At 43.7% G+C, this 27,251-nt stretch overlaps 1 protein-coding gene across 7 annotated transcripts; it reads left to right on the top strand.

Annotated features, from left to right (window-relative positions):
- The first annotated feature begins 885 nt into the window (after positions 1 to 885).
- Positions 886 to 27,200, top strand: cep192 (centrosomal protein 192). Of its 7 annotated transcripts, none has more exons than XM_076040731.1 (52): positions 886 to 1,110; positions 1,619 to 1,800; positions 2,092 to 2,202; positions 2,464 to 2,621; positions 2,726 to 2,787; positions 2,881 to 3,022; positions 3,946 to 4,061; positions 4,215 to 4,301; positions 4,831 to 4,983; positions 5,124 to 5,274; positions 5,434 to 5,636; positions 5,819 to 5,941; positions 6,413 to 6,565; positions 6,687 to 6,939; positions 7,028 to 7,177; positions 7,281 to 7,345; positions 7,965 to 8,189; positions 8,562 to 8,703; positions 8,829 to 8,911; positions 9,022 to 9,303; positions 9,779 to 10,544; positions 11,152 to 11,269; positions 11,583 to 11,739; positions 11,915 to 12,590; positions 13,055 to 13,222; positions 13,799 to 13,947; positions 14,150 to 14,380; positions 14,478 to 14,603; positions 14,771 to 14,911; positions 15,083 to 15,143; positions 15,280 to 15,419; positions 15,788 to 15,880; positions 16,118 to 16,236; positions 16,518 to 16,694; positions 17,188 to 17,278; positions 17,494 to 17,673; positions 17,819 to 18,079; positions 18,518 to 18,639; positions 19,023 to 19,132; positions 19,233 to 19,389; positions 19,977 to 20,064; positions 20,225 to 20,318; positions 20,643 to 20,766; positions 20,869 to 20,974; positions 21,528 to 21,756; positions 22,132 to 22,208; positions 22,446 to 22,541; positions 22,893 to 23,012; positions 23,909 to 24,021; positions 24,152 to 24,281; positions 24,505 to 24,563; positions 25,861 to 27,200. In XM_076040731.1, the coding sequence occupies exons 2-52, from the start codon at positions 1,628 to 1,630 to the stop codon at positions 25,991 to 25,993; spliced, it is 8,244 nt and encodes a 2,747-aa protein (XP_075896846.1). In that variant the 5' UTR covers positions 886 to 1,110; positions 1,619 to 1,627; the 3' UTR covers positions 25,994 to 27,200. The 7 variants fall into 7 exon arrangements, with proteins under 7 accessions (XP_075896846.1, XP_075896847.1, XP_075896850.1 ...); XM_076040732.1 differs by having other exon boundaries at positions 13,103 to 13,222; positions 19,974 to 20,064; XM_076040735.1 differs by having other exon boundaries at positions 13,103 to 13,222; positions 19,974 to 20,064; positions 24,155 to 24,281.
- Positions 27,201 to 27,251: the final 51 nt, after the last annotated feature.

The following is a 27,251-nucleotide window of genomic DNA, read 5'->3' on the forward strand; positions in this document are numbered from 1 at the left end:
GTGTACAGCAGTGGCTCTCAAACCTTCTCTGTCACGCCCCACCTTGGAGGAAGAAAATCTTTCATTCCCCCCTTGTGTCTTGAGGGATCCCGATGAACCTGCAAGTGGCCCCATGTCTCTAGGACAAAGTTGACTTTTGACCCCATAGACTTGCATGGCATAGAGGGATGTGGATATGGAACTGGAGCCAAGAGTGCTGGAATCAAGACCTAAATGGGAGACATGGTATTCATTTATTTATTATTTACTTACTTCCTTTCTTATTGACATGAATTCTTCTATGCAGGGATTAAACTCAAATTCATGTTTTGGATAAAGGCAATATTTCCCCATTTGGCATAAAATCAAAATCACTTCTGAGCAGATTTATTTTCAGTGCATGATTTGCCTAGCGTGGCTGTCATAAATGAAATACCACAGATAGCAGTCCTCTCAGCAGGCACTGGCAGCTGTCAGCTTACCAAAGCATCTTTGCAGCTGCTCAGCTCAACACATGGGGGATAAAACTGCCTAGCGAGTAACGAGCACACACATCTTTACTCGGGAGAACAGAAATTCCAGGGTACGATTAGTAGATGTTTTGATTGCCAGGTACTCGATCAATGCATGATTTATTTAGTGATTAGAAAGTTCTTTCTATCGGTACTCAAGATTAGGGCTTGGAAAAAATATTTTTTTATTTATTCATTCATTCACTGTCGCTCTTCTGTAGATACAACCATGCCATTCACACACCAGAAGGACATTATCCAAAACGTTAATAGCGCTCGGATTCAATAAGCAGGCAAACGCAATATCCAATCAGATTTTCCAATGCGCTTCCTTAAACTACGTACTTGTCCAATCACGGTAGTTCTTTGACACGTTGTCCCGCCCACCGCACATGACGCTTAGGCGGGCTTCCTGTGGGTCTTAGGCGCTGTTTGGTTCTCCAAGTTGGCATACCATTTGCCTGATTTTGTGCAATTATGGGGAACGCAAGCGTGTGGAAAGTTACTTTTTGGACCTGAGTGCACGCTACGAAGCTTCTGCATGAATATAAGTACACACCTCAGTTGGAAGAACAGCTGAGCTGGCTGGTTGTTGATGTTGGCTCGCCTCTGGAGTTAAGTAAGTTCAAGTCAAGTAACGTTTACGTTTTGTCTTGATTGTTCAAATGGGAGTAATACCGGGAAATTAACTCGTACATTTGTTCTATATAGTACATTTACTATGACAAATCAGCGCTTTCCGTAATCTAATGAATAAGGGGGTTGGTCGGGAAACTAGGTTGCAAGTGAATTTTGTGAATTCCTAGTAGTCGATGCTACTTGTTTTTAGCAATGAGCTATATCACGCTGCCCCGGTGTAACTCGCCGACTCGCTTTTAAATCAGAACTACTTTCGTTTTGTTGCCCGCCACAACGTTAATGACTTACCAGCGAAATATTTGGACATATTTTTGAGTTTTTGGACAGGGGGAGGAAAAACAATGCCTCCATTCACCGGTTTGGCTGTACTGTGATGTATCAGTTACTCGATGTAGTCTCAAAAGTGTTCGCACTTGGTCTCGTTGTTCACTGCGTTTGCTGGACTTTCTCACCCCAACTCCACCGGTCGGTGTCAACCCCTTTTACAGCCCGGAAACATGGCGGACAGCTTTTACAAGTTGGAGGATGAATCTTTCCCCAGTTTCCTCTCCAAGTCTCTGGACAACAGCAGTGGACGCGCCACACTAGGGAATGTGACTTTAGGTTCAGGCCCGGGACTTCCAGTCGCTGCTTCCACAGTGGCTAAAATTAGACCGTGTTCTGACAACAGGTGGGTGCATGCTGCGGCTTTAGACAGATGTGAAATCATCAGAGCCACTCCTTGATTCTCTTTGAAAGAGTTGTCTCGATAATGCTTTTGGCATACGAATACTGTTAGATAGTGAGTGCTTTTGAATTGAAGTGCTAAAAAGTAAATAATAAACTCTGTTGCTGTTGTTTTGTCTGGAAATTTAAAGGGAACAGGGCAGGAGGAGGATGTCGGACTGAGTCAGAACTCGGTCTCTATTTTTAGTTTTGTAATACTTGCCATGACACAGTGCGGTGTGATCTTGCTTTACAGAGGAGATCTTGTTCAGGCATCTTATCTGGAGGGCGGTGAGCAGCAGCTGGGCAACAGACATCCATCTGTTAGCAAGCAGTCCAATTTTGCCTTAAGCTTTAAAGATGACTTGTGAGTTTTTGCCTACATTTTATTCACAGAGAGATCATTGTTTTTCAATTTGTTTGTGTTGGCTGATAAACTATCAATGTTCTTATTTTATTGTACTCAATGCAGTCTGCATACACCAATGTGAGCTAATTTTTAATCAGAACTAAAAGTCAATTCATGTTTTTTTTTATTTAATTATTATTATTATTATTATTATTATTATTATTATTATTATTATGTATTTTACACATATAACTAAAGCTGTCCACTCCTGTCTTACAGAGATAGTGCAGATGACTTTATTGCAGCTCACAGGTTTTCAGACATGCTGGTGAAAATTAATCTGGATGAAAGTGGTTCTGGAAACCAAGCGTCCGCAACAGGGCTCCCTCCCACACAGATGGACTCAGTCCACGGGCGGCACACAGAACTTGGAACTGGTAAATGCTGTTGCCTAACTTCGCAATGATGCTTGTATTCTGAGAAACCTTTGGAATTTCAAAGTGGCCTTTTTTGTCACTCCTGCTTTTCCTGTCTTTGCCAGAGCTATCAACAGGTCTCCTGACATTTACGCAGTTGGGCCAGAAAGATGATACGGATCACAAGGTATTACTGTTGTCAGTGCTCTCTGTTGAGTAGTGGATGGTTGTAATAGGGTTCATTTTCAAAGTACTCTCGGATACCGTTTTCTTCACACAGGTTCAGATGTTGCCAATGACTGCTGAAGAGGGCAGCGCGCACAGTGATGGGATGGACAGTGACCGTTTCAGTGGGAGTAACGCAAGCTTTCTGGCCAATGAAAAGCTCATGTCTGTGGACAGTATGAATAGCGATATAACTGGTATGAAATGCATTGAGACTAATCTTTTTTTCATATTCAAATCAGAGTTCTAATTTACAACTGCGCTCTTGTGGCAAGATGTTTTTGAGAATATGAAAAAGGCTTAAACAGCAGAGTCCTGCATCAGAGCTTGACAAAGTTCCTCCTTAAAAGCGCTTTTTCACAATTTCACAGTGAACATTCAAAGTTCACTTCTTTTGCCGCATTTGTGTGAATCACCCACGATCTGCCAACAGTGTCACGTCGACGTGCAGTTTACAGTAAAACAAGAAATAGTAAAAATGTAGTTCTAGGTGGGATGCAGTAGAAAGAGGGTTTCAAGTCCAAACATACCTTTTGATTTGGAGTTTTTATGATTTTTGAGTTGTTTGACCTTAGGAACAGGGGCTGCTGTCAGGGAAGAGGACTTTGCACTTTCCATAGAGAGCAGTATTGCCACAACAATTTGGAGGTTTGAGTCTGCTGCCCTTTAAGTTGAACTCTCAAAATAGGAAGGCAGCATAGTTGAATTGGTTCTTTAATCGGAATCCTTGACTTTAATCCCAAGCTTCTTTGTTGTTGCGCTCGCCTTTTCCTGTTTGAATCTGTTCTGGATTTTTTTTATGTCTCTTGATATTCAGGGGACTCTGAAAGAAATTTGTTTTGCTCGCTCAAATGAGTTCAGTTGATAGTCACTCAGTCCCGAGGAGTGTTTGCAAGCCACAATCTCTTTCCCTTATTAGGCTCTGTATACCCCTACATTTTCAGGTAGAGGGAATGCAAAATATCCCTTTTTAGTTGGTTTATTGTTGCCTGGTGATTTAAAGCACTCTGTTATTTTGGTTTAAGTTTTCAATTTACTGTGTTTAAACTTTCTAGATGGCAAACATCATTGATCCTTTTTGCTTTGCACAAACTCAACAAAATCTCTCATATTTTCCTAGATGATGACATTGATTCAAACAACCTGCCTGATGATGAACTGGAGGTCTACTTTAATAAACTGATGCCCCCTGCGATGCAGAGAGGTCGGGTGGAGGGCCAGGAGATACCTGCCACAGTAAGGCATTCTGTCAAGACTCGGCTGTTCCAGCAAGTTCCCCTGCTCAGCTCCTTCAGTTTCTTTGCACCAGAAACAGTCTTCCTTAAAGTAGCTTGATTCATCTTTGATTAACCGCACGCTGCTCCCTTTAAAATCTATATTTGTTCTCAGGGACTTCTGGTTGCTGATGACGCGTCAAACCACAGTTCGCCAGAGCCTGATCAGAACAGACACCACTACCTCAATGACTACAATCAGGTGAACAAACTTGAAACTCTGTGAGATTCTGCATCTGTTCTGATCTCAATGATTGAACCTCACTGATGTGACAGTGTAACATCACGGTTGGTTTCAACATTAATTTTCACGACTGATGGTACTGAATTATTGATGCCGTGGTTAGCTGTCAGCTTCTGCATACAGCTGGGACACCTGCAACTTGACTAATTTTGCCATTTAGCATCTGGACAGTTTTAGGATTTCCTACTTGCACCTATTGAGCTCTACTCGGATCGGCTCGACTCGGTTTTTAAGCTTCTCCATTGAGTGACGGTACGAGATACTGTGTTCCAAAAGAGCTGAGCAGAGCTGAAAATGTTGAAAGTCGACAGAGTTACTAGGTGTACTAGTTTTTACTAGTCACCAGTTAGGTTACTGGTTGGACAGGGAGTGACGACACAGGATAAATCAATGAAAACGACTCCTTCGCAAAAAAATCCAACCCACCAACCCAGCTAAACAGACAGTTTTCACTGTGGTGCATTAAAATGGATGGAACTTTACTTAGGAGGACTTCCAGATGCCCGACGTTCGTCTCGCTGCCACTGGTATGGATTCCTGTCCCGCGAGTGACGAAGACACCGAAGATGAGCTGGAGTCAGCTAGAAGGAACAGCAGCTCGAGCAGAGTGCACTTGCTGCCCAGCACCTCCAGGCAACTGGTCAGAAAAGTCAAATTGAATTGTCAATAGTTTTGGCCCTTCATCCAGTTCACTGTTTAAAGTTTAGAAAGTTGTATTATAAGAGATCTTGCTATTCAGTTTTTGTATTTATATGCTCGTTAACCTGCATGTTTGCACAGGTCGGAGAGAGCAACCGCCCCAGTTTCAGGCCAGGCTTGGAGGGAGGCAGTTCCGATGACGAAGAATCTATCGGCCAACGCGGTCCATCACTGTCTGGGATCGAACACAGGCGATCTGCCGAGGGACAAGTCATCAACATTCCAGTCGCAGGTGGAAAATTCAGGATAAATTATAGTCATTCGCGTTCATAATAATCATGACTATTAAAATATTGGTGTTGAATCTACATCGGTTTGGTCTTGTTTTGAAGTCGGATTTGAATCAGCTTGTCCAAAACCCTGTCAACTATCGTGTCATTGATTGACCCAGGTGATGGAGGGGGAGGGGACGGCAGCAGTGGAAGTGAAGAGAGTGGAAATGACGGCGGGGTCTCAACCATTCCTCTCCCCACGACTTGCGTCCAGACCACTTACGATGCCCTGCGCGGTTTAGGAATTGTTGGCAGCCACGCTGTTGATGAGGATCAGGATCAGCCGGGACACAGAAGGAGCAGCTTGCCGAGGCACGCTGAGGTAACGGGATGAACACAGCTGTAACTTTTCCCCTTCAAATGAGTTACTTCTGGGCATTACGAGCAGTTTAGAAAACCATTGATAGGTCAGTTTGTGATTTCTTTCGACAGTAATAAAATTGTATATTGTAGTTTTTCCTTTTTATGATGCTCATTGTGACGAGCCGCTCTGGTGTTTCCCAGATGGGTGATCGTGTTGGACCTGTAGGAACAGGAGAAACCAGCTCCTTTGTCGGGGCATCAGGAGGAACTCAGAGGATTTCCCCGGTCAACTGGAGCGCAATCCTTGGCCGGCAGGAGGCGCTGGTGAGCACAAATGATTTAGGGGCCTCTGCAATTGTTTATTTTGGGTTAATGAGGAACTTTATGCACTAGTGTTGTCATTTAACGTCTGACATAATGATTATGGCAGACAAATAGGATGGTTATGCAAAGCCTAGTCGCTGTCATGGTCTTTAAAAGGAGAATAACTACATCTTGTTAATAGAACAAGTTGAAAAATACATCTGAATGTGTGGTTTGCAGTTGGTCATTAAACAAGTCTCAAAAGGAGCCTGTTAATAAAGTTCTTCACATTCATTGATATGAAACTGGTGAACTGTATTGCTTATGATGATGACATATCAGTATAAATAATTAAAGTAATATTTGTGTGTTGTTGGCTGATTTGCTACAACAGTGGTGAACCAAAGCACTACTAAATGATGCTTCTCCTGTGGGATAAAGATATATGACATGTATATATACAGTATGTAATGTATGTATTTTTAATGGCAGGATGCCATGGAGAGCACAGAGTCTGGGCCCACCGACCGTCTCCTGGACTCTGTCTACCTCAGGGGTGGAGGTGCACAGAGGAGAGGCCACAACACGGAGGACATTTCTGCCTCTAACCTTCAAAGCACCCAAGGCAGCATTCACTTCTCCCATGTACATAACACACAGTCTATTTACACACGTGGCATATTTTAAATTGCATTCACAAGTTTTGGAATAAGTTTCATTTTGTTTATGGCGCTGGTGTGTCACTCTTGAACCGACCCGCTCTCAGGTCCTGCCACCAGAATGCGATGATGACGAAGACGACAAAGGAATCGATCAGCCAGACGGTGCTGTGCCTCGTTTGGGCCAGAGGGGGGCGCTGTGCGGCAACGTGATTGGCGCAGAGACTTCGGGCAACACCAGTGAAGATGAGAATCATCTCCTCTCCACCTCCCTGGAAGCCAAGTACTTCTCTCAGGGACAAGACCCGGATGACGGTTGGAACCTCTGCCCAGACAACATCGCACAAGAGTTTCAACAAGGTCGCTTTCACCTTTCAATGCGCACGCCGCAATTAACTTGGCAGGAGTCTTCTCTTATTGAAAGACTAAACACTTCCTGTCTCCACAGGTGTCAATGCCACTCATGATGTGGTGTACCAGGATGAGGAGGGCCAGTGGGTGACAGACCTGGCGTATTATTCTTCATTTCAGAAAGAGGCTGATAAAAAGACATCAGAGGATGCTGCTCAGTCACAGAGCGAGGCGTTTGTCCCGTCAGGTGTGTATCCACAGCTTACTGGAATGCGGAACGTTTAATTCATTTTTTTTTAATCCTCATATATGAAAATTAGCCGTGACCAACCGTCTCCTCCTCTTTGCAGGCACCGCTATGGAGAGGATACTTGAGGATCAAGAGGAGTTTGAGAAAGAACATCAGTTTATGCAGGTCTGTGTCAGGTCTTACGTGGTCTTTTTTTCTGTTATTTTGTTTTATCATCATAATAAGGTTCAAGCAATTTATATGAAAGGAAAAGAACACTCAAAAACCACTGTACTGTACATTTTACTGTACATTATGTTTTTTTTTTACAGGCACGTCTCATCTCTTTCATACGGAAGTGCATTGAATTCACTGGATAGAAAAACAATTGGGCACCTTATTTCGGAATTAACAGAAAAGATCTCGTAATTATGAGATCAGGATCTTGCAGTGCACTTCTGTAACTGCACAGTGTTGACATACTAATATTAACACCATTCTCAGTTTTAAGAAATGCAAGTGTTTACCAGTGTCTCAAACCGAGAAAGTAGTAATTGCAGATTAACTGCGATAGCACCACCATTGCCCACTGATTAGGAAGGATTAACAGATGTTTTATTCTTTATTTTATCTCGTAATTACGAGATCAGGATCTCATAATTACGAGATAAAGTGCCTATTTTTTTTATTATTATTTTTAATCCAATGGACACAATTCGCTCACGTGCCTTCATGCTCCTGCTTTGGGTATCTTTTAAAAGCACGACCTCTTGTGGTGAATTGTGCGCACTAACTGTCAATGCAGGAGGAAAAGATGGAACCCGTCATCAGCAACCAGACTTTCAACAGTGACTCGTCCTGGAAGTTGCCCACCAGGAACTCCATTCTGATGAGGGCGTCTCAGCTCTCCTCACAGTTAGAGAGGGGAGACCAAAGCTACCTGCGACTGTCTCTGGGGCAGTTTTTCGAGCAGCGTTCCGAGGCACTCGGCTGTTTAGGAAGCGCTGACCGCCTGGATGCTGTTAAACGGGTTCGTTTTAATGATCATTTCAACAGATACGAACAGACATTGGAGTTTTTGGGATTGATATAAGTAGAAGGGAGGAAAAGGTCTGGTGCTGATATTTCGTGGTTTAACAAAATGATAGTGATAATGAATGGACTCAAGACCGTTTTTACAGGTTTATAGATATGTGTCAAATTACAGCTATTAAATCAGTACTACAAAATAAATGCCAACAAGCTGCCAGAGGGAGCAGCTGATAGTCGTGCATGCAAAGTTTTCTCAGAATTTTGGCCAGCTGATTAATTCACCAGGCACTATTCCAGAAGTTGAGAAGAGATTGTTTGAATAATCCTGTCGTCCTTGACACCATGATTAACACGTGTTGTGTTTTTCCAGCCTTCTTTCGGCTACATCATTACTTCTCCAGAGAAGAGGGAGCCGTTTGCCCTCATTCACCCGTCAGATTTTTCCGATAGAGACATCTCCCTTCACAATGAGCCCATGGAAGTTAGTGAAACGGACAAAACCCTTCAACCAGGTGGCCTCATTATTTCTAAGTCTGATAACTAATTACCTTGGCTTTTTTTTTTTTATTGCGACGCGCATACTTCAGAATATTTTTCATTGACCTTTCCTGCTGTGTCAAATGTCCTCTCCTTGCAGAGGACTTGGATCATACGCTTGAGGCGCCAGGGGAAAGAATGTCACCCAAAGGTGATACTAATCCACAGCCGTGTACACAGGAGGTATATCTATGGCTTTTATTTGCTGAGTTTCTACACTAAAATACACCAAGCATCACAAAAATGCCATGCATCTCATGGCTTTCCAACATAAAATCACTTCTCTTCTTCAGGACCATGGGAGTTCTCCTGCAGATTCAGCCCACCATGAAGGTCCTGGCTCCGAGTCGAGCTTGGCTCACCAAAGCTTTGCGTCCCCCGACAGTAATAGCAGCCCCCTGATGCTGAGTATCAGCACCATTGCTTCAGCCATTGCTGACGCGTCCATCAGCACTGACCCATCACAGCTGGCTGCCATGATCATCGAGCTGTCCAAGAAGAGCAGGACGAGATATCCACGCAACTCTGCAGGACCTGATATGAATAGTCCAGAGGAGACTCACGCGGGCAAGCACGTAAGGAGGTTTTTGGTTTGTTTCCGTCTTGAGTTGGTTGTGTAATTCTTGCTTTTTGTTATAGAGTTTTTCCAAGTATGTAATTACGTGAAAAGTTTCACATTTCTAAGATAATTTTCATGTTATAGCATTAAATTATTGACATTGTTGTTTGAAAGTAAGGTGATCAATTCATGTAATAACGTGAAAATTATCTTAAATTATCTAGAAATGAAATTATCTATCAAAATGTAAAAAATATTTTGTAAAAATGTAAAACTTTTCATGTAATTACCAGATTTAATGTAATTACCATACAAACAAAAGTCTTGTTTTTGTGTGGCAGCTTTGCACTTATATAGGATAGAGATATATATATACTAATAGAAAACTTTTTTTGGTGGGAAAAAAAGAAATCTGAAATTCCCACATAATGTCACCGTCATGTACATGTGGCAGATCGAAAGTTTCAATTAGAATTGTGCTTTCTCATTAGATCTTGCCTGAGACGTATAAAAGTGCCTTGTTGGACACACTGCAGAGCAGCCCCTGTGCTGGAGACCTGAGCGCTGTGGACATAGAGAAATACCTGAAAAAGACGGACGTGTCGGTCGGCAGCGACGCTTCTGTGGCGCAGACCACCTTTAACTTCACCGCCTGGGGTGACGGCATCAATAACTCTCAAATAGATAACGAGGTTTCGCAGAGGCTCACAATTTCAAAAGTGCAAGAGAAAGACAGCGGCGCAGCAAAGAGCAGCTTGGCCAAGGTGTCGCCTTCGAAGGCATCATCGGCGGGTCATAAAGGAGACCAGAGAAGAAGCTCCATTCCTCGCCCGTGCTCTTCCTCCAGGGTGTTTGCGGGTGCAGAGCGATCTTCCACTGTGAAGCCCAAAGCTCAGATTGTGGCAGCTTGTCACAAATCTATACCGTCCTCAGACCGAACTGTCACAGTTGACAACACAAAGGGACTTCAGCCCCAGGCAGCTAACGCAAAGACTTCCCTAGAAGCATCGCAACGGAGCAGTCAAGGCAGCACCGATTCGTCCTGCCTGCCGAGGACACCGCCAGCCCCCAGAGTGGAGCAGTCGAGCTTGCCCTGCTTGAACGGCTCCTCCGCTCCGCCGCCGAGCGCGAAGAGTGGCGAGCAGCCACAGCAGGACAAACTGAGTGTTTCAGTGGACAAGAAAGCAACACTAAGAGAGGCCACCTCAGAGGAGAAGCACGCTGGCGACTCCCAACCTACTCCAAACCCCACGTCTGGTGAGTGGACAGGGTTGTTCATTAGGGTTCTTAAAAGCGGTCACAGCGGTGAAGGCGCTCAGCCACTCGGCATCAGGAGCCGGTGGAGAGGTTGCGTCGCTCAGTGGTTCTTCAGCACTTAATGGTGCTGCTCACCGCTCCCTCTGCAGGCGGGTGGGTTAAATGTAGAGGACAAATTTTCCGACAGTCAGTGGGACTGTAACACGCTGGCCTCTAAATGAAGACTCTAGTGATAGAAAGCATGGGTTTTTGAGTGAAGTTTAACACACCTAACGCACTGTTTTTTCTTTATCTTTATTACCTTTTATATTGATATGTACCAAAGACATCAAATATAGAAACAGGATATATTGAATTATATAGCAAAGAAAAAAGAAAGAAAAGAAAAAAAAAGTTACATAATAATGTTTTATATGAAAGGGGCTATTTTGATAATATAAAACGTGTTGCAAGTTACATCATTCCATCCGTGCTCATTCATAGTTTTGATGCCCTCAGTGAGCGTTTACAATGTCAATAATCATGGAAATGAATGAAAAACAATTAAATGAGATTTTTGACTGATGCTGTATATTTACATTTATAAATGTAATTATTTCTTTTTCAGAGATGCTGAAGGGATTTCCTGAGGCCCACGTGGAAGACGCACAGCGCAACTTTAGACCGTCCACCTCACCTCTGACTCACTCCTCCCCAAGTCAGACCTCCGTTCACAGTGCTGAAAGGTTCTGTATCAGACGCATTGAAATGTGCTTTCAGATTGATGCGAAATGAGTTGAAGTCATAGACGATAAGGAAGCATAAGTAAGAAGCTGCCCCATTCACCAATGCACATTGCCGCTAACGCATTCAAGATCTTCTTTCGACTGTTGCCTTCAGAGGTGGCCACAGCCAATCATCTGCGTCATCACTCACGTCACATCTCATTCTTCACTCCAGCCATTCCGACTTACTTGAATCCTATCAATCATAATCCACCAACATCAGAAACTTGAGGATGCTTATTCTTATTGTGTTTTCTTTGTTTTGCTTTTCCAGCACGGTGTCACCTCTTTCACCCGACACATGTCCACCAGAAAAACGTCCAGGTGTGGATCTATCACCCAACTACAGCTGCTCCAGCCCGAGTCTCAGCAGGCTCACCTACATATCCATAAATGATGGTACTGCCTTACCTACACCCGACAAGCCAAAGGTATGGAAGCATGGGAGTACTGTACAGTCAATCCACAAATATCACCATGAGCTCACAGTCACTTTAGATTTAATAAATAAATAAATAAATAGGTAGATTAAAAACTAACTTGAAGGCCAAGTGTGATATGTCTCTGTTCAGTCGTCAACTGGCTTTTTGGAATTGGAAATTTCAGAATAATTGCTCCATGGCGCTGAGCACCACCATCATCCGATTCAGCCCTACCCCTCCCGTCGAGCCGGAAACGCAGTCTCACCTCGATCTTCTCGACCGGCCCAAAAGCCTGGACCAGGTGCAGCCGCAGCATTCCAAAAGTCTGGACCCTCTGCCGGTGCCGCTCTGTCAAAGCCCTCAGCCTTCACACGCCAGTTCCGCTCTGAGCTGCACTCGCAGCCAGAGCGAGAGCAACTTCAACTTCCCCGGAGGCCGAAATGCTGAGCTCGGAGCAGCGTTCGGAAAGCATCTCCCGGACTCTGGAGTCCGGCAGCTGGTGAAGGTGGATTCGGGCTACTGCAGCAATCTGAACGTCCAGCAAAGCAGCAGCAGCGCCACAGCTCTTCAATGGGGAGCCGCCGCCTCACTTCCTTCTTCAGCGTATGTCAGCGGCTTAGGCATGCCTCCGACTTACCCCTCAGAGGGACTTCACTATATACCCATACCCGGCCTCAAGCCCCAGTGTGCCAGCTTGATTGACCTCCCTCATCAAGGCGATGTGCAGTCTCTTCTTGCTGGACGCTCGCTCTTTAACTCCCAGCTGCCTCAGCACTATCTGGGACCAGAGGTCCCCATGCATCCCGGAGGTTATCATGTGGGAGCGACAGGGAACAGCCTCTTTCGTATGTCCTCAACAGGTAGGTCTTTTCCTTTTTACCAGAATGAAGGTTATAAAGGTCCAGTGTGTACAGTTTTTAAGGAAGCCAACCTGACAGTGTGTTTCGTATTTAGGGCCACTGTCAGGTGGGCTTCCTTAAATACCGACTTCCTTAAAAAATGGCAGCACAAGATGGCAGCTAACTAGGAGCAAGACCCTTATTGCTCTATGTATATTCTTATACATATATTGTTATATATATGGGAACTGTTCTAAGGGTAGGAAAACCAAATTACTTACACTTTTATTCATCTGTTTATGGCCAGTATATCAATGTTTTTATGTAATATAGGTTGAATAATTATAGTAGTATAGTTTAATAGTTATGGTAATAATTATAGTTAATTACATGGGTTTAATATAAAAATCATAAATCAAGCCAAAATTTTACCCACGGAACCTGTAAGCTACAATTTCATGATACTTCCTCTTTATGTTTCACAGGCATACCTAACAGTAATCTGCCCTTGGGCCACCTTCGTCCGCCATCAGCTGCTCTGAGTATTTCTGAGACAGCCAACCCCCATCACCTCAGCAGACCTCACCAGAGCCAGCAGGACATGGGGATGGAAAAACCCTACAGTCAGTATGGGGCAGAGCCGCTTATCACAGGTTTGCATTCATAAATACGGAGCTTTAATGTGTAGACTTCCTCCTTCTTTATAATATGATGTTTACACTTACAAAGCAGGCACACACAAATGTTTTGCTGGGTATATATTTTTTTGTTAATAGAAAATCTGATGTAAGTCATTGATTTGGCCCAACATTCAGCGCCATAGTCGAGACTGCCACCTCACTTTACGTGTGAAGGACACTGTGATGGATCAATGTTTAGACTGACATACATGGGAATCATTGTAGTCCACTGCTAGCAAAATGGTTAGCTAAATGTTATTGTTATTGCACCATATTCTCTAGGTGTTAATTGGTTATGGATCATGATGCTAATCATAATTCCCACCAGACGTGCATATAATACAGCTGTTTGCAGTCATTGAATAAGTTATTATATTGCCTATTCTCTGACTATATGTTTTTGTGGAGAAAAAAGAGCAGCTTTCCACTACAATAGTTTTTTATTTATAATTATCTTCACTTTAAATGACTCAGATTCTGGAATATTAATCTTGATGATGGGGCAGCATTTCCCAGTATAATTTCCGGCTGTTCTGTTGCCGTCTCCAGGCCAAGTGGTGGTGCCAGAGGAGCTGCGTTTCCCTCACGCCTGCTGTGTTGGCATCGCTTCACAAACCACCCTTGGCCTCTTCAACCCCTCTGACAGTTGGCAGAAAGTGTCAATCACTGTCACCAGCCTGGCCATCGATGGGGAGAAGGTAAAAAAAAAAAAATACTCAGTGATGACTTGGATAATACATACACATATAACATATTTGCAGTGCTGTTCCAATTACAAACTAGACTAGTTACACCATTTAGATTAATCCAGTTTGAAGAAGTCTTCACTTTTTGTTTCTTCATATCAAATGCAACACTCATTAGATTATTTTCTCCTAACTTTATTGTCAACCCTTGAAGGTGGACAGTCTGCCGTACCAGTGGCTCATAGTGAAGAACAAAACCATTATTGGCCCCAAGACCACAGAGGAGCAGAAGGTGTTGTTCATTCCTCCAAAGGCGGGTGTCTACCAGTGCGTCCTCACTGTTTGCTCCTGGCCAGCCTTTGCTGAGGCCGAGGTTGCCGTCAGGGCCAACATATTTCCCAAGAGGGTGGTACTGGTCGGAATGGCGGAGAACCCCACATTGGAGGTCAGCATGTTCTCTTTAATATTTAAAATGACCGACACATCAGTTGTTATGCAGTTGTGTTCAGCCATAATTATGAATCATTTATTTTCAATGTCAGGTTGAAGTGAGTAAATCTGGTTGTGTGGACTTTGGAGACCTTCCAGCAGGCGGCGCCAAATCCCTTCCCCTCAAACTGCTCAACAGGACTCCTGCTACAGTCCCTATTCGCCTGGTTATCAGTGCTGTGAGTCTACGGCGCTCAGCTGCAATCTCCTAAAAAAAAATGTTTTTATTATTGCCACTTTAAATAGGGCTTAAACTAGATTCATACTAATCTTATGTATATATCAAGCGTTGGATGAGTCGGGAGGCTTTTCTGTGTGTCATTTTTTTGGGGTCTTTTTTTGTCAGAATGCCACAGCGTGGCGATGCTTCACTTTGTCCAAGCAACCTGTTCCTGTGGCATGTGAGGCGCCGGAGCAGGCGGGAGACTTGACCCCAGTGTCCTCGGCCTCCGTGATGAACCACGTGATGCACGGCAGCTACGGAGAGGTGGGTTTGTGCCGGAACGCCTCAGCCCCTTCATCTGTAGTCAGGAGGGAGACATTTGTGTATTTGAGGTCCTCCAAAGTAATAACCTGTCACGCCTTAACCAGCCCATGTTCCAGTGTCCTTATTTTGTTTTGCCGTCACTTGATAACTTTGTATTCGCCATTATCTCAGAGTCCAGAGAGCCTCATGGTGTGGGTTCACTTCAAGGCTCCTCAAAAGTACATCTCTTCAGGTAATCAATCATGCAGAATCAGCAGCATTTTCCAATGGAATGTATAATCTCAAAAATAATAATAGTTAATAGTTCATAATAGTTTTTATGTATAGTAGCTTCTGCCTGACCTGAGCGTGCTCATTTGTCTTTCCAGGAGAGATCGGTCCAGCTGACGAGTTCAGCGCTCGACTAGATATTGAAGTGGACTCTCCTGGTCCAAGTCATGTGATCAAATGTGTTCCGATCAGGGCCAGGTCTGGAACTGCAAGGGTGCACGCGCCCAAAGACTTGCAGGTATACAAACACTTATATAACTCTACAAATTTTTACACAAAAAAAGCCCACTTTCATGCATTTCTTATAAGTCAGGCATGGTTAGAAAAAGCAAAACACAACACCTCCAAAAACGGGAAGAAGTGCGGAAAAATGGAGTGATGCAGATGAAAGCCAACCCGTATCAGATATCTATATTCACATCGTCGTCGTGTTTGTTTATTCTGACCTTGCAAGGCTCCACAAGTCTACCTTTATGTTTTTGTCTTTTTTAATCCAACAGTAGAAGAGTTAAAGTAAACTAACGCACTTGCTTTCATTCTCTGTGTTTCTTTCGGACTCTTCTTTAAAGTTGACAATCAGCCGCATTTCTGCCCCCTTATGTGTAGGCCATCATTGTGTCTGCTCCGCTGGGTAAATCCAGTCAACTGATGTTGCCTTTAAAGAATGCCGGAAACATCGATGTGCAGCTGAAACTCAAGGTAATTCTGACTTTCACTTTTGTTGCCTGGTCGGGGGGGATTCGGACCCCGTAGGACATTTTGCTCTCATTCCCCTTCCTGTTTGTCTTTGCGCCTCTTCTCTGATCTGCACTGGTCCTATATTGCGCCTTCAACGTCTCGTCTTTCCATTTCCTCTGAACTTGCGCCCATGTTCATTGCCTCGTTCACGTGTGTTTGTTCTCTGCCTTTAATGGCCTGTTGTATTTACATTTCCAGTATGATGATGCTGACGGCAGCTTCTCAGTCACGCCGGAAGACCTGTCGTTGACAGTTGAAGAGGAACAAGCGGTGATCGTCTCCTTCAAAGCGCATGGCAGCAAGAAATACCGAGAAAGGTATGCAGACATTTATGTCTTGCGTCTTTATTCAGTTAAAAGCTCTGCCAGTTTGAAATAACTCAAAAACATCCACTTATACAGACAAGTAGCCGTTTGTAAATTTGTCAGCATGAGAACCTCTACAGTACATATCAGTGTTGGAAACTTAACATGTGGTGTTGAAGGAAGGTCTTCGCAGCCGATACCTTTAAAAGTTAGGAATTAGAACCAGAACAATCTAGATGCGGAGATGTGAATTTTCTAACCAAGACTTCACTTTTGTCCTTGTCGTGCCACAGCCTTCTCACCATCCTAGTACTGCCTTTGGGGCCTCAGTATGAGGTCACCCTGAAGGGAGAGGTTACGACGGAGCTCTCTGGAAAACTGGCCCTTCCGACTGCAGCCAATGACGTCCCTCCGATCCTCTCCAACAAACAGTTTGTCGCCTGGGGAGGCGTCACTCTGGGCCGCGCTGTGTAAGTGGCCTTTCGTCATCTTCGTCATTTGAATAGGTCACGGTTGTGGCAGAACAGCATTTAATTGGTTTTAATTATTCATCAAAACATCATCGGTCGAAACCATATGGCCCTGTGGTCTTTTCTGTCGTTTCTATTAAGAATTGTTATTAATGTTATTCACGAGGAGGGCCTCTGGGGAGTGCCGCCGTGCCAAAGCTATTTCATCAGTGCAGAAGTGATTTCATTTCATTGAAGGGACACAAAGTACAAACAAATAAATGCATAATAATAAATGAATTGATTTGAATTGAAATACAAGAAAGTTCAAATCAGTACCGAGTAGATGTTCTCTTTAAAGGTCTAACTAACTCAATTGTCCTGCACAAATAAGAACAACAATTTATTTCTTACTCTAAATCTCAAAGCAAAGTTTTTTTTTTTTTATCCACAGGAGACTAACGTTACTGCAGATGCTTTTACACATTAAGCTTAAGCCTTCATTGTCTTCCAGCCAACAGAAGCTGGTTCTGAGGAACAACTCAACCACCGTCACTCAGCAGCTAAGGCTGCTTATTCGGGGTCAAGACCAGGACTGTTTTCAGGTTTGTGTTTCATTCATTTCGAAAGTCACTCAAGGTAGAAAATACTTTTGGGTTGTACAGATCCTTGTGAATCCACTGTCTCTACCCGGTGGTCTAATGAATCAAAAATTGCATTCAAGCACTTAATAAATTATCATTGACCTTTTCATACAAGAGGATGTTTTACACTCTAGGGCAAGCTCCTGTTGGTAAAACTGGTTTATTTTGTCCCTCAGCTTCAAAGTCTGTTCAGCCCTGAGGAGCGTCTGACTCGACACGGAGAACTGTCCATCCGTCCCAAAGAAGACGTGACCGTCCACCTGCTCTTCGCCCCCACCAGGGTGGCCTGCATGTTGGCCAAGCTGGAAATCAAACCATCTGGATTCCGACCTTCACAGCCGGGTGTCAAATTCACTGTGAGGACGTGACGACTTTTGATCTTATTTTGCTGTCATCTTTTTCTTGTTGTGTTCTCTTCTTTTTCCATCACCTCCTTCTTCTTTTTCTTCTCTTCTTATTGCCACCTGTGTTGCCAACCACTCCCATGTTTCCTTGGTGTAGATCCCCCTGTCGGGTTACGGCGGCACCAGCAACATCATCCTGGAGGACCAGAGGAAACGGGGCGATGGCTACGTCGCGGCCATGACCGACATCGCCGTCGGACACGTCAGCAAAGTTTACCTGTGCGTGAGGAACACCGGCTCCAGAGCGTCTTACATCAAAGCCGTCGCTTTCTCCGACGTGCTGACGCGGTCGCTCATGGAGCCCACCGTCATCAGCCTGGCACCATCACAGTTTGTCCTCAAGGAGCGAACGCAAGAGGTGAGTGAGAACCTTGACTTGCAAATAGGTTTTGCACTCTTAAAAAAGAGACTGAAAATGTAACTTTTTAGATAAGCGTTTGTTCATGCTTTATGTGACAGTCCTTGTAATAAGCATTAGTTAATGCTTATTACAAGGACTTTAACGCTTATTAATGTTAATAAGCATCTTATAGGGTATTTATTACTTATTAACTAATGCTTATTACAAGGACTTAAAGCGTTACCAAGCGTTTTATCAGTTTTTATTAGATCTTTCCTCTTTTCACTGATTTCAAGCTTTTATCTTCTCTCCCAGTCGGTTTGTGATGTTTTTTTTTTGTTAATTTATTATTATTATTACTGTTATTATCATTATTATTATTATGATGATGATTATGTCTTCTTGTGCGACTGCAAAAGTTTGTCAATACCACCACTGTGCTTGTGTTGCTCTCAGGTCATTACTGTGCTAATGAAGTCCTCCCAAAGAGAACAGAGCTTGTGTCAGTCCGCCCCTGCAGAACTTGCTGAAGTCTGTCTGTTCTGCGGAGACGAGGTGTCCAGACAGCAGTATAGGAGGTGAGATGAGGCACTGCAGTCAGGCTTTTTTAATTGAATGCTGGCAAGTGACATTGTTATTGTAGTAGTTGTGGTTGACCTGTCACTAAGTAAATGCTTTTATCAGTCTGAGTCTACAGGCGATAATTAAGTCTTGTATGTGAGGTTGTCATTGTCTGTAAAAAAAAACAACAACTAATTTTGAACATATTTTACAAATGCAGATGATAAATCATTGCAGTCAAAACTGCATTTCTTTATAATAACTAATCTGTGCCCTGTGGATCATTACAATCAAGCTTTATACTGAGCTGTTGCTCTAAACAAGCAAAAGATATGGATTGTATGAAGGGCGTATTGCCGTATTCCAGATTTCTGTTTTCTCCTGTGGTGTGTTTTTCCAGTTTGCTGCTGAGCAAACCTGAGGCTGCCCATAAAGCCCTATCTGACAACAGTCTGCTGAAAAACATTGAGTTCAATGAGAAGTTCCTCGGAGAAGAGAACATCACTGAAGGTAGGTCGATTTCTAAAATCTTTCATTTCATTTTTAAGGCTGCCCAGAAACAAGCCAAAGACAATTTTGTCTCAAAACAAACATTTACTATTTCCCACAGCGTTCGACTTGCCCCAGCGGCCCAATGAGGCTCACATCTTCTATGGAAACATGAGCAAGATCGTGGTGTCATTGCTGGGAAGCGCAAGGACCTCGGCGCATATTGAACAGTCTGCGGTGCTGCTGTCTCCTGGCAGACAAAACCTGCAGCCAGAGAGGTGCTCACAAAAGAATACATTGTGTAATAGTGATATACTAGACTGCTTGCTTTGGTGCCCTTGGTTTGTAGCCTCTGTTGTGCTATTATCTAAATCTACTTTTACACCATCCTAAAACAAATCACTTCTGTGAACATAATTTGACAATAACTGCAAAAAATACAGGCAACAAGAGACAAGTTTGCCGCCGTATCACTAAACGTCAGCCAAGAACAGAATCCTTGGACACGGGACCTCATTTCAATTTTAACCTGCATGTGTTTTTTTTACACAGTGGAGACCATTGTAACACGTTTCATCCAGTCGTCTGGTTTAGCTTGAGTTTGCTGCTGCCACATCAGTGCAACCTTTTATTGAACCGTATCTTTTTTCCGTCGCTGCTTGAGAAACTAGTCAAACCTCAAAATGCAATGTGATCATTGCCGTGACGATCTGAAAACCATGTGTTGTGCATCTGTAGACACTCATCTTTTATACAGTAGTACAACTAGAAAATGTGGGTTTGTCTTTCACGACTGTATTTTTGTGTTTGTATGTTGTTAAACCCGTTGTAAGATTGATTCATCAGTATGTGTCGCCCACAGTAGCGCGCCAAGTGGAAATGTCGCTTTGGACGTCCTACCTGTGAAAGGTCCCCAAGGTCCTGCACTGACGATACCAGAGCCCACCGTCCAGGTACCGTCAGGCCTCTTTAGTGGCTACAATGGGGCTTTTTTGATTAGAACAGTGATTTATAATAACGCACGGCAACTAGTTAAAACAAAAACATTGCTTTCTTTGCAATCACCATACAGACTTGTTTCAAAGCAAAATGTCTCCCTTCTTCTCCCTTTAGGCATCGGAGGATTACAGGCCGAGGGCATTACGCAAACCCTCCAAGTCCTGGACCATCCATCCTGAACACCTCGTCCTACCAGCCCCCACTCTCAGTGAGCAACTCCAGATTTCAAATTAAATAAACACATGAGTGAGCTTTTAAGGTTAAGTCTGTTATAGTTGGAGATTTTGAGAGGAAACAGCGACATCAAGTGGTTAAACTTTAGATTGCAGCGCTCTTTCGCTAACCCTCCCTCTCCTGAGCTTGCCAGTAGACTACAGTGGCCTGTGCACACAAACCTGGATATTTATGGGCAGTATATTAAGCTTTTACCTACACAAAAATCGTAAATTGGGCCAAATACAAACTGGACCTTCAATACCTTGGCTTCCACTGCTGTGTACATTCTCTTATGCACTTCCCTCCACTCCATCAGATGGCGCCACTGCTACTAGTCAAGTTCAGATACGGAACAACACGTCTGAAGAGCTGAGCTTTGATCTGTCCTGGCCTGCGCACTGCCTGACCATAACGCCACAGCATGGAGTCATCGAGCCTCAGTAAGAATACACAGTCGCCTCTCTACTCCAAAAAAATCAAAAGCTCTTTTATGGAAGTCGATCGAGTCTGAAAGAGTCTTGCCGTGTTTGCCTTTTGAAAAGATGCCACCTGCAGATTTTGATCAGTCCCAAACCTTCGTTGGCGACCAAACCCGCACTGCTGCCCTGGAGTGGACAGATTTATGTCCAGTGCGACGGACAACAAAAGGTTTGTACAACAGATTGAACGAGTCCTCAACACAACATACCGGCTCTGTAGGGGTGGGAATCGCTAGGTACCCGACGATTCAATTCAATTCCAATTCAATTAATCGCGATTAATCGAGAATCGCAATTTAGCACGATTCCTATATATGCATACCTATCCAAAGTACGCAACATACCGCGGAATACAGCTACTGAGTATGGACGTAAATCCATGACAATTAAAGTCCCGACTGTATTGACAGCTTTGTTATCGTGTTCGAGATGGTTGTCTGGTTTGGAGCAACTGGAGGATTTTCTGTCTTTTCCTCCAACTCCGGGTGCCAGCGGGCATTATGGTCCCTCATGTTCGTCGTGTTCCCACAATATTTGTTTGTGGCGTGACACAACTTACAAACAGTGTGACTTTTGTCAAGTTCCCCCCAAGTTTGTTAATCAATTCATTATTGGCAATGCCATAATCGCGATTAATCTAAGAATCAGTTTTTTTTCCCGCTCTGTACTCTTACATTTTTGTAAAACTGAACTTCTCTTGTGCGATGCGATCGCTGCCTCAGTTCATTAGGGTCCAGATCCGCCAGGACTTGGCTCTGGATGTGTCCACGGCCCCGGCCGACGCAACTTTGTCAGCGCTGCCTGCTCAGGCTGCCAGCCCGCTGCTGTCAGCCACCAGGCTGGCAGGCAAGTCCTCCGTGTCCCCGCAGACCCCCCCGGCGGCTCCAGCTCTGGTGGAGGTCGCCAACAAGACCGTCTTTTTCCAGCCCACAGTCTCGGGCCACACGTCAGGTAAGATGAGCAGAAGTCAACTGCACCCTCTGCATATGCGATCTGATGTGATCTGACTTATTATTCATGAAGAATTTACAGAGCAATGCCCATGCAATTTTTTATTCTTTATAAATAATTTAATATTTATTAAGTTTTGTTTGGCTTGATAAAGCTCTTTATATGCCTAGCCAAGGGCTTGTTCTGCCTGTCTGATCCCTTTTCACTTTGCACCATGCAGGCGATATAATCATCAAAAAGCATCCTGCCACAGAAGTCTGATACATTTTTTTTTTTTTTAGAGGAAAATCTTCATCATAAAATCTCTTTTTTTTGTGCACTGTGCGCGTTGTTTTGTGTGGGAAGCTCCAACTCTCTGCTTCTCTTCCACTTCAGAGGCCAAGCTGGAGGTGCAGAACGGGGAAGTGGAAACGAGGTGGTACTTGTCTTCATTTGCTCCTCCATATGTCAAGGTGCATTTTTATCTTTCTTACATAACTTCAATCGAGTCTTTCATTTCTGTTTATTGTTTCTTTTTCTCTTATTTTTTGAATAAATGTTTGTCGTTAGAAGTTTTTGCTTAACTCTATTGTTATAAATTTACCTCATACATTTGCCTCTAACACTGTGATTTTTTTTGTTTTTGTTTCACCCATACTCACTATATTTTATTGCTGGCCCTCAAGCATTGGTTCATTTTCTCTTCTCAGGGTGTTGACAGCCCTGGAGGTGTTTACAGGGCGACTTACTCCGTTTTCAGGTGCTCCGGGGTCTCAGGTACACTGGGAGCGCATGAAAAAATGCTGGTAGGTATCTGTGACCACTTGGACTGTCCACAGTTTTTAAATAACAACCATAAAGAATTCCTCATCATCAAGTTGTTCTGCTGAAAAGAATTACAGCAGTGTCTACATTACCACTTTTGATTCGCACTGAACGGAAACAAGTTTTTTTTATGATTATATTATAGTTAAAAAAAAAAAAAAAAAGCTTACGACTGCCGAAACACTGCCATTAAAGACTGCAAGGGTCGCTGTAATCTGGGTTTATTAACATTGCTGCTGTGAAACCCTACGCTACTCCCTCCATTCTCAAAAAACACAAAAAAACAATCTGCTGCTTTGATTTGCTGTCTGATGTTGTTCTTGTTCTCTCAGGTGCCAGTTACGTTTCTGCCCAGGGACACGGGGGATTACGCCCAGTTCTGGGACTTGGAGTGCCATCCTTTGTCTGATCCGCTGCAGAAAAACAGAATCCGCTTTCAACTCTGTGGCACTGTGAGGCTCCCCTTCTCTTTTTGTTCTGTGGTTTGGGAATAGAGCAGCACACTGAGAGCACATGGCGCTTGTGTAGTTCCACTTGCAGGCTGGGAATTGTTTTTAGTCTCGCGTTGTTTTTGTCGGTGAGGTACATTTTCTAACGACACTGCTTAAAAGATTATTGTTTCTGTTATTTTCCTGAATGGTGTAAATAAATGAATGGACAGATAGATAAAATTGCAGAGAACACTAAAAATCAGAATTTGGTAAAGTATGGAATGTTGAAATTCCAAAATGTGAAGGAACTGAGTGTACCAAACCTTAATAAGAAAGCTGGAAAAACTGTCCTGAGAGAGAAAAAAAACTGCAGAAATCTGTCAGTGTTACCTCCCTATGACTTTTTACTGCTAGTGAGGAAATGATCAAATGGGAAGAAGTGAGTCTTCTGAATTGTGGAATGGAAAGAAAGACAGCCTGCTGGGAGAGGCCTGCAGGGTGTGTGTGTGTGTGTGTGTGTGTGTGTGTGTGTGTGTGTGTGTGTGTGTGTGTGTGTGTGTGTGTGTGTGTGTGTGTGTGTGTGTGTGTGTGTGTGTGTGTGTGTGTGTGTGTGTGTGTGTTCAATTAACTTAAGAGCTGAGCTACACTGCAAGCACTACGTTGGATGATTTGCTTCAGAGTAAACTGATGGTGGCTTCCGCTGTCATTATTATTCACTTAACATTATCCTTTTCATAGCCTTTATTAAAATAGATTGATTCTTGTATCACCAGTTCAGGTGTTGTACTGTGCAGCCAGCGTCAGGTCTCTGCCTCGGAGTACTTTTATTTTTCGAGACCATCCCCCTCCGCAGTCGCCGCGTTGACCGTGCAGCAGTCATGACCTCGAGATCGTAAAGTTGTTCTCTCCGTCCAAAGGGAATAAGTTCAGTTCAGGCTGAGGGACCGCAGGAGGGAGACTGCCCTCTGGTGAGGACAGAGGCAACGGGCAAGGCCAGGAAACGAGCCGATGCGTCTGCAGGCAGAAGCAGGTGAGAGCAGGACTCGCGCACAACGACAGGAACGAGAACGTTTGCTTTTTTTCAAACGTCAAAGACGGTAGAAATGGCGGCCCATTTGATGCGCCTCTGTCCTACGACTGTTGCAAATTGTGATTGTCAGCAGCCAGGAGGAGGCCGGGCGGAGGGGTGTTTACTCTCCGCAGGATCTCTACACCTTTCCTGCCACGCAGCTGAGGGGGTCCAGCACTCTGAAGGTCAACATCCGCAACAGTTCAGCCGACATGCACGAGGTGAGGCGCGGCAAATTCATGGGAAGTCATAAGATTATGTATAGATTTTTCTTCTTCTTCTTAAATCCAGCCTATGATGCATTCCCAGTACTTCTCAATGCAGCATGCATGTCTGCTCCTTGACGAGGATTTGAACGCTAATCATAACGAGCCCTAACGGATGCTGCGGTGCTCTGTGCATGGAGTTGATATTTGATGTGTGGCTTCTCTAATTGACTTGCAGCTGACATTTGTAAAGCCTATGGAGCCCTTCCACGTCAAGCATTCCAAATATTCCCTGAGGTGAGTGTGCGGTTTTTCTACGACAGGAAAGAAATCAGAGGCTGCAGTTGTCTTTTTATTCACGTTTAACTGATGGTGGTTTTTGTCCTTTTTTAAGAAGCATCTCATAGTAGCTTGACTGTTCATACAAGAATGGTCAATACCAATAAGCATGCCAACTGTTGTCATGTTATCCACTTTCCACTTCAACCTGCTGGCTGCGGGCGGTCCAATGAGATGGCGCCACCTGGAGGCTAATGTGACTGTACACAGTGCACAGCCCAGGCTGTTGCGCTGTACCGCCCTGCTCAGGCCTTGTGGATGGTTTGCCAGATGTGTGCCAGGTACCAGCTGTGGTGCTGTGAGCCCAATGTAAAAATCTGTTCAGAACTGGAAAAAAACCTGCGCTTTGTGTCGTCAAAAAAAAAAAAAAGCAAAGACACGTATACATGTAAAGTACGTTAGAGTTATGCCATTGTTTGTGTTGCCACAAACTGAACCGGCCCTTCAAAATAAGTGTTGTAGCCTTGCTGTGTGATTTGATTTGTGAGTCCCTCGTGATGCATGTGTCATGTGACTATTGTTGTGTTCTCATTTGACTGGATCCACAGTGATCACGCTGTCATAGTGTGTCTTCCAGTGTTTTTAAGTGCTTTTAGTTTTAATGCTACTCTGGCATAGTCTCACATGGCTTCATATATTTTTTTTATATATGAAGGCTTTGCCTTGTTTTAAAGGGGTGCGTTTTGGACATCGGAGCTCATTTCCAATTTAGCCAGTTTATTCATTTATTTATCAGTGGAGACAATGTTTCAACTCAATCGAATTTTATCCAGTCCTTTTAGTTCAGGGTTCGCTGGTGCTATGCTAGAGCAAGTCAATGGTTTCTGCTAACCTTCCAATGAAAACAGTACACCTGAGGCAAATAAATTTTATTTTGTTTTGTTTTTCTCTGAAAACTTGATTTTCCATTTTGATTATGATTTTTTTTTTTGGTAAAACTACAAAAGACAATGGAATAAATTATTTCAAATAATTTATCTTTATTTTTTTTTAATAAGAAAATGGCAAGTTAATGTCTGTATTGGGAATGCTAAAACTTGCGAGAGGAAAATCGATTTTAAGATGATCTTTTTTTTTTAGCATCATCTTGACTAATAAATCCGAATTCACTTTAAAACCGATTAATCGCACAGCCCCAACGCTGTCAAACTTGGAAATTATACCATTGTCCAATATACTGAACCACCTCTTTAAATATTGTTGCTTTACTCCAAGTGGGATGCAATAACGTCATGTTTTTCTACCTCCATGCTAGATCTCACCACTATCTGAACCTACCCGTCCAGTTCAAGCCAACGACTGCAGGCAGACACACTGGCCTCCTGCTCATCCAGTCAGAAACAAGTGGAAGTCTTGTTATCCAGCTGACTGGTGATGCGTTGCCTTGACTCCACCATCCCTCCCGGCTGACCCGGCTGACTTTGGGTGGATGCTTATGGTCCAGGGTGGCTGAGGGGACCCTGCAAACCGCCAGGGATCAAACAAGCATCAGACTTCAAACCTCCCTCCCACTGTGTGGAAAATAACCGGAGATGAGTGCAGGACTGCTGCCAAGGAGGCAACGTCTGCCTCTGGATGGGACACAGGTGTCCCTCAGTGGACATGTGATTGTGCCTAAACCAGCGAATTCAGTGTGACTGGGTAACAATTAGTGATAATTAGTGTAGGCGGGCTAATTGTTTTTTGCCACAGGATGTTGGATGTTGATCACAAGGCTGCTCTGCTGTTTCCAGGCTTTCAGGAGACGAGCTGGTTTACTTTAAGTTGATCATACAGGATCGTCTTTGTGTTCTGATTGGTCTTCAGGCTTTTCGTTCGTTTCTTTTTTCAAATGTCCATTGCATATTTTGGGTTTCGAACCATTTTAGCCACAAACACATTTGCAAAGACTTCACCTTTATAATTTTTTTTCTTTTTAATGGTCCCAATCACACAAGCAGGTGTTATTTATTTTTATTTTTTTTTAATATGGAAATGGCCTTGTGATGCTGAACCCACCTGCACCGAAGTCCTTGTTGGCACCACGTGTCGACTTCCCAGAATCCTCCATGGTTTGTTCCAAGCAGCCCAGATGTGGCTGATTTGGGCCTAATCAGGGCTGCGCTAACAGCGAGGCCGGGACAGCTAATGATTGTCATTACATGCTAAAAGAGTTTCCTCTGCTGAGGTTTTCGTTCGGCAGCTTGTCAGGTGTTCTTAGTCTGGTTACCATGGCGAAACTGCGTTAATCACTCCTCCAGTCACTGGAAATTGACTTCCCATTTGCTCTTATAGCTTCGAGGCAAATAGCCAGAATTGTCAGCGGGTATTGGATGCATATCCATCTTCCATCTTTTTGGAAATAGGTGGGCTGGGGGACATGTAGGTAAACTTCATTAACGATGGGCATTGAAGCAGTTCCATGCAACACACTGTAACTGAAACACAAGCGTTGAGCATTGCTTGGCCGCTAGCAGGGCGGGCAAATTAGAATTTGAAAGCAGAATGTTTTCTCAGACTTGCCGTATTTTGCATTACAATTTGCACATGCTTTAAATAGTAGATAGTGTAATATATTGTTGTATGTCCACATTTAAATAAAGTTTTGTGATATATAACTCGTCAGTTGATGCTGTTAAAAGTTTTACTTTGTCTGTGTGTGTCAAG

Source organism: Nelusetta ayraudi, unplaced genomic scaffold, assembly GCF_046127955.1.
Source record: "Nelusetta ayraudi isolate G7.1 ecotype Tasmania unplaced genomic scaffold, CSIRO-AGI_Nayr_v1 ptg000063l, whole genome shotgun sequence".
Classification (NCBI taxonomy): Eukaryota; Metazoa; Chordata; class Actinopteri; order Tetraodontiformes; family Monacanthidae; genus Nelusetta; species Nelusetta ayraudi.

Coding starts and splice junctions, on each gene's coding strand:
- cep192 (XM_076040729.1), top strand. CDS start 1,628: ATGGCGGACAGCTTTTACAAGTTGGAGGATGAATCTTTCCCCAGTTTC. Junction 6,566..6,686: donor GCAGCATTCACTTCTCCCAT/GTACATAACACA, acceptor ACCCGCTCTCAG/GTCCTGCCACCAGAATGCGA. Junction 14,604..14,770: donor TTCGCCTGGTTATCAGTGCT/GTGAGTCTACGG, acceptor TTTTTTTGTCAG/AATGCCACAGCGTGGCGATG.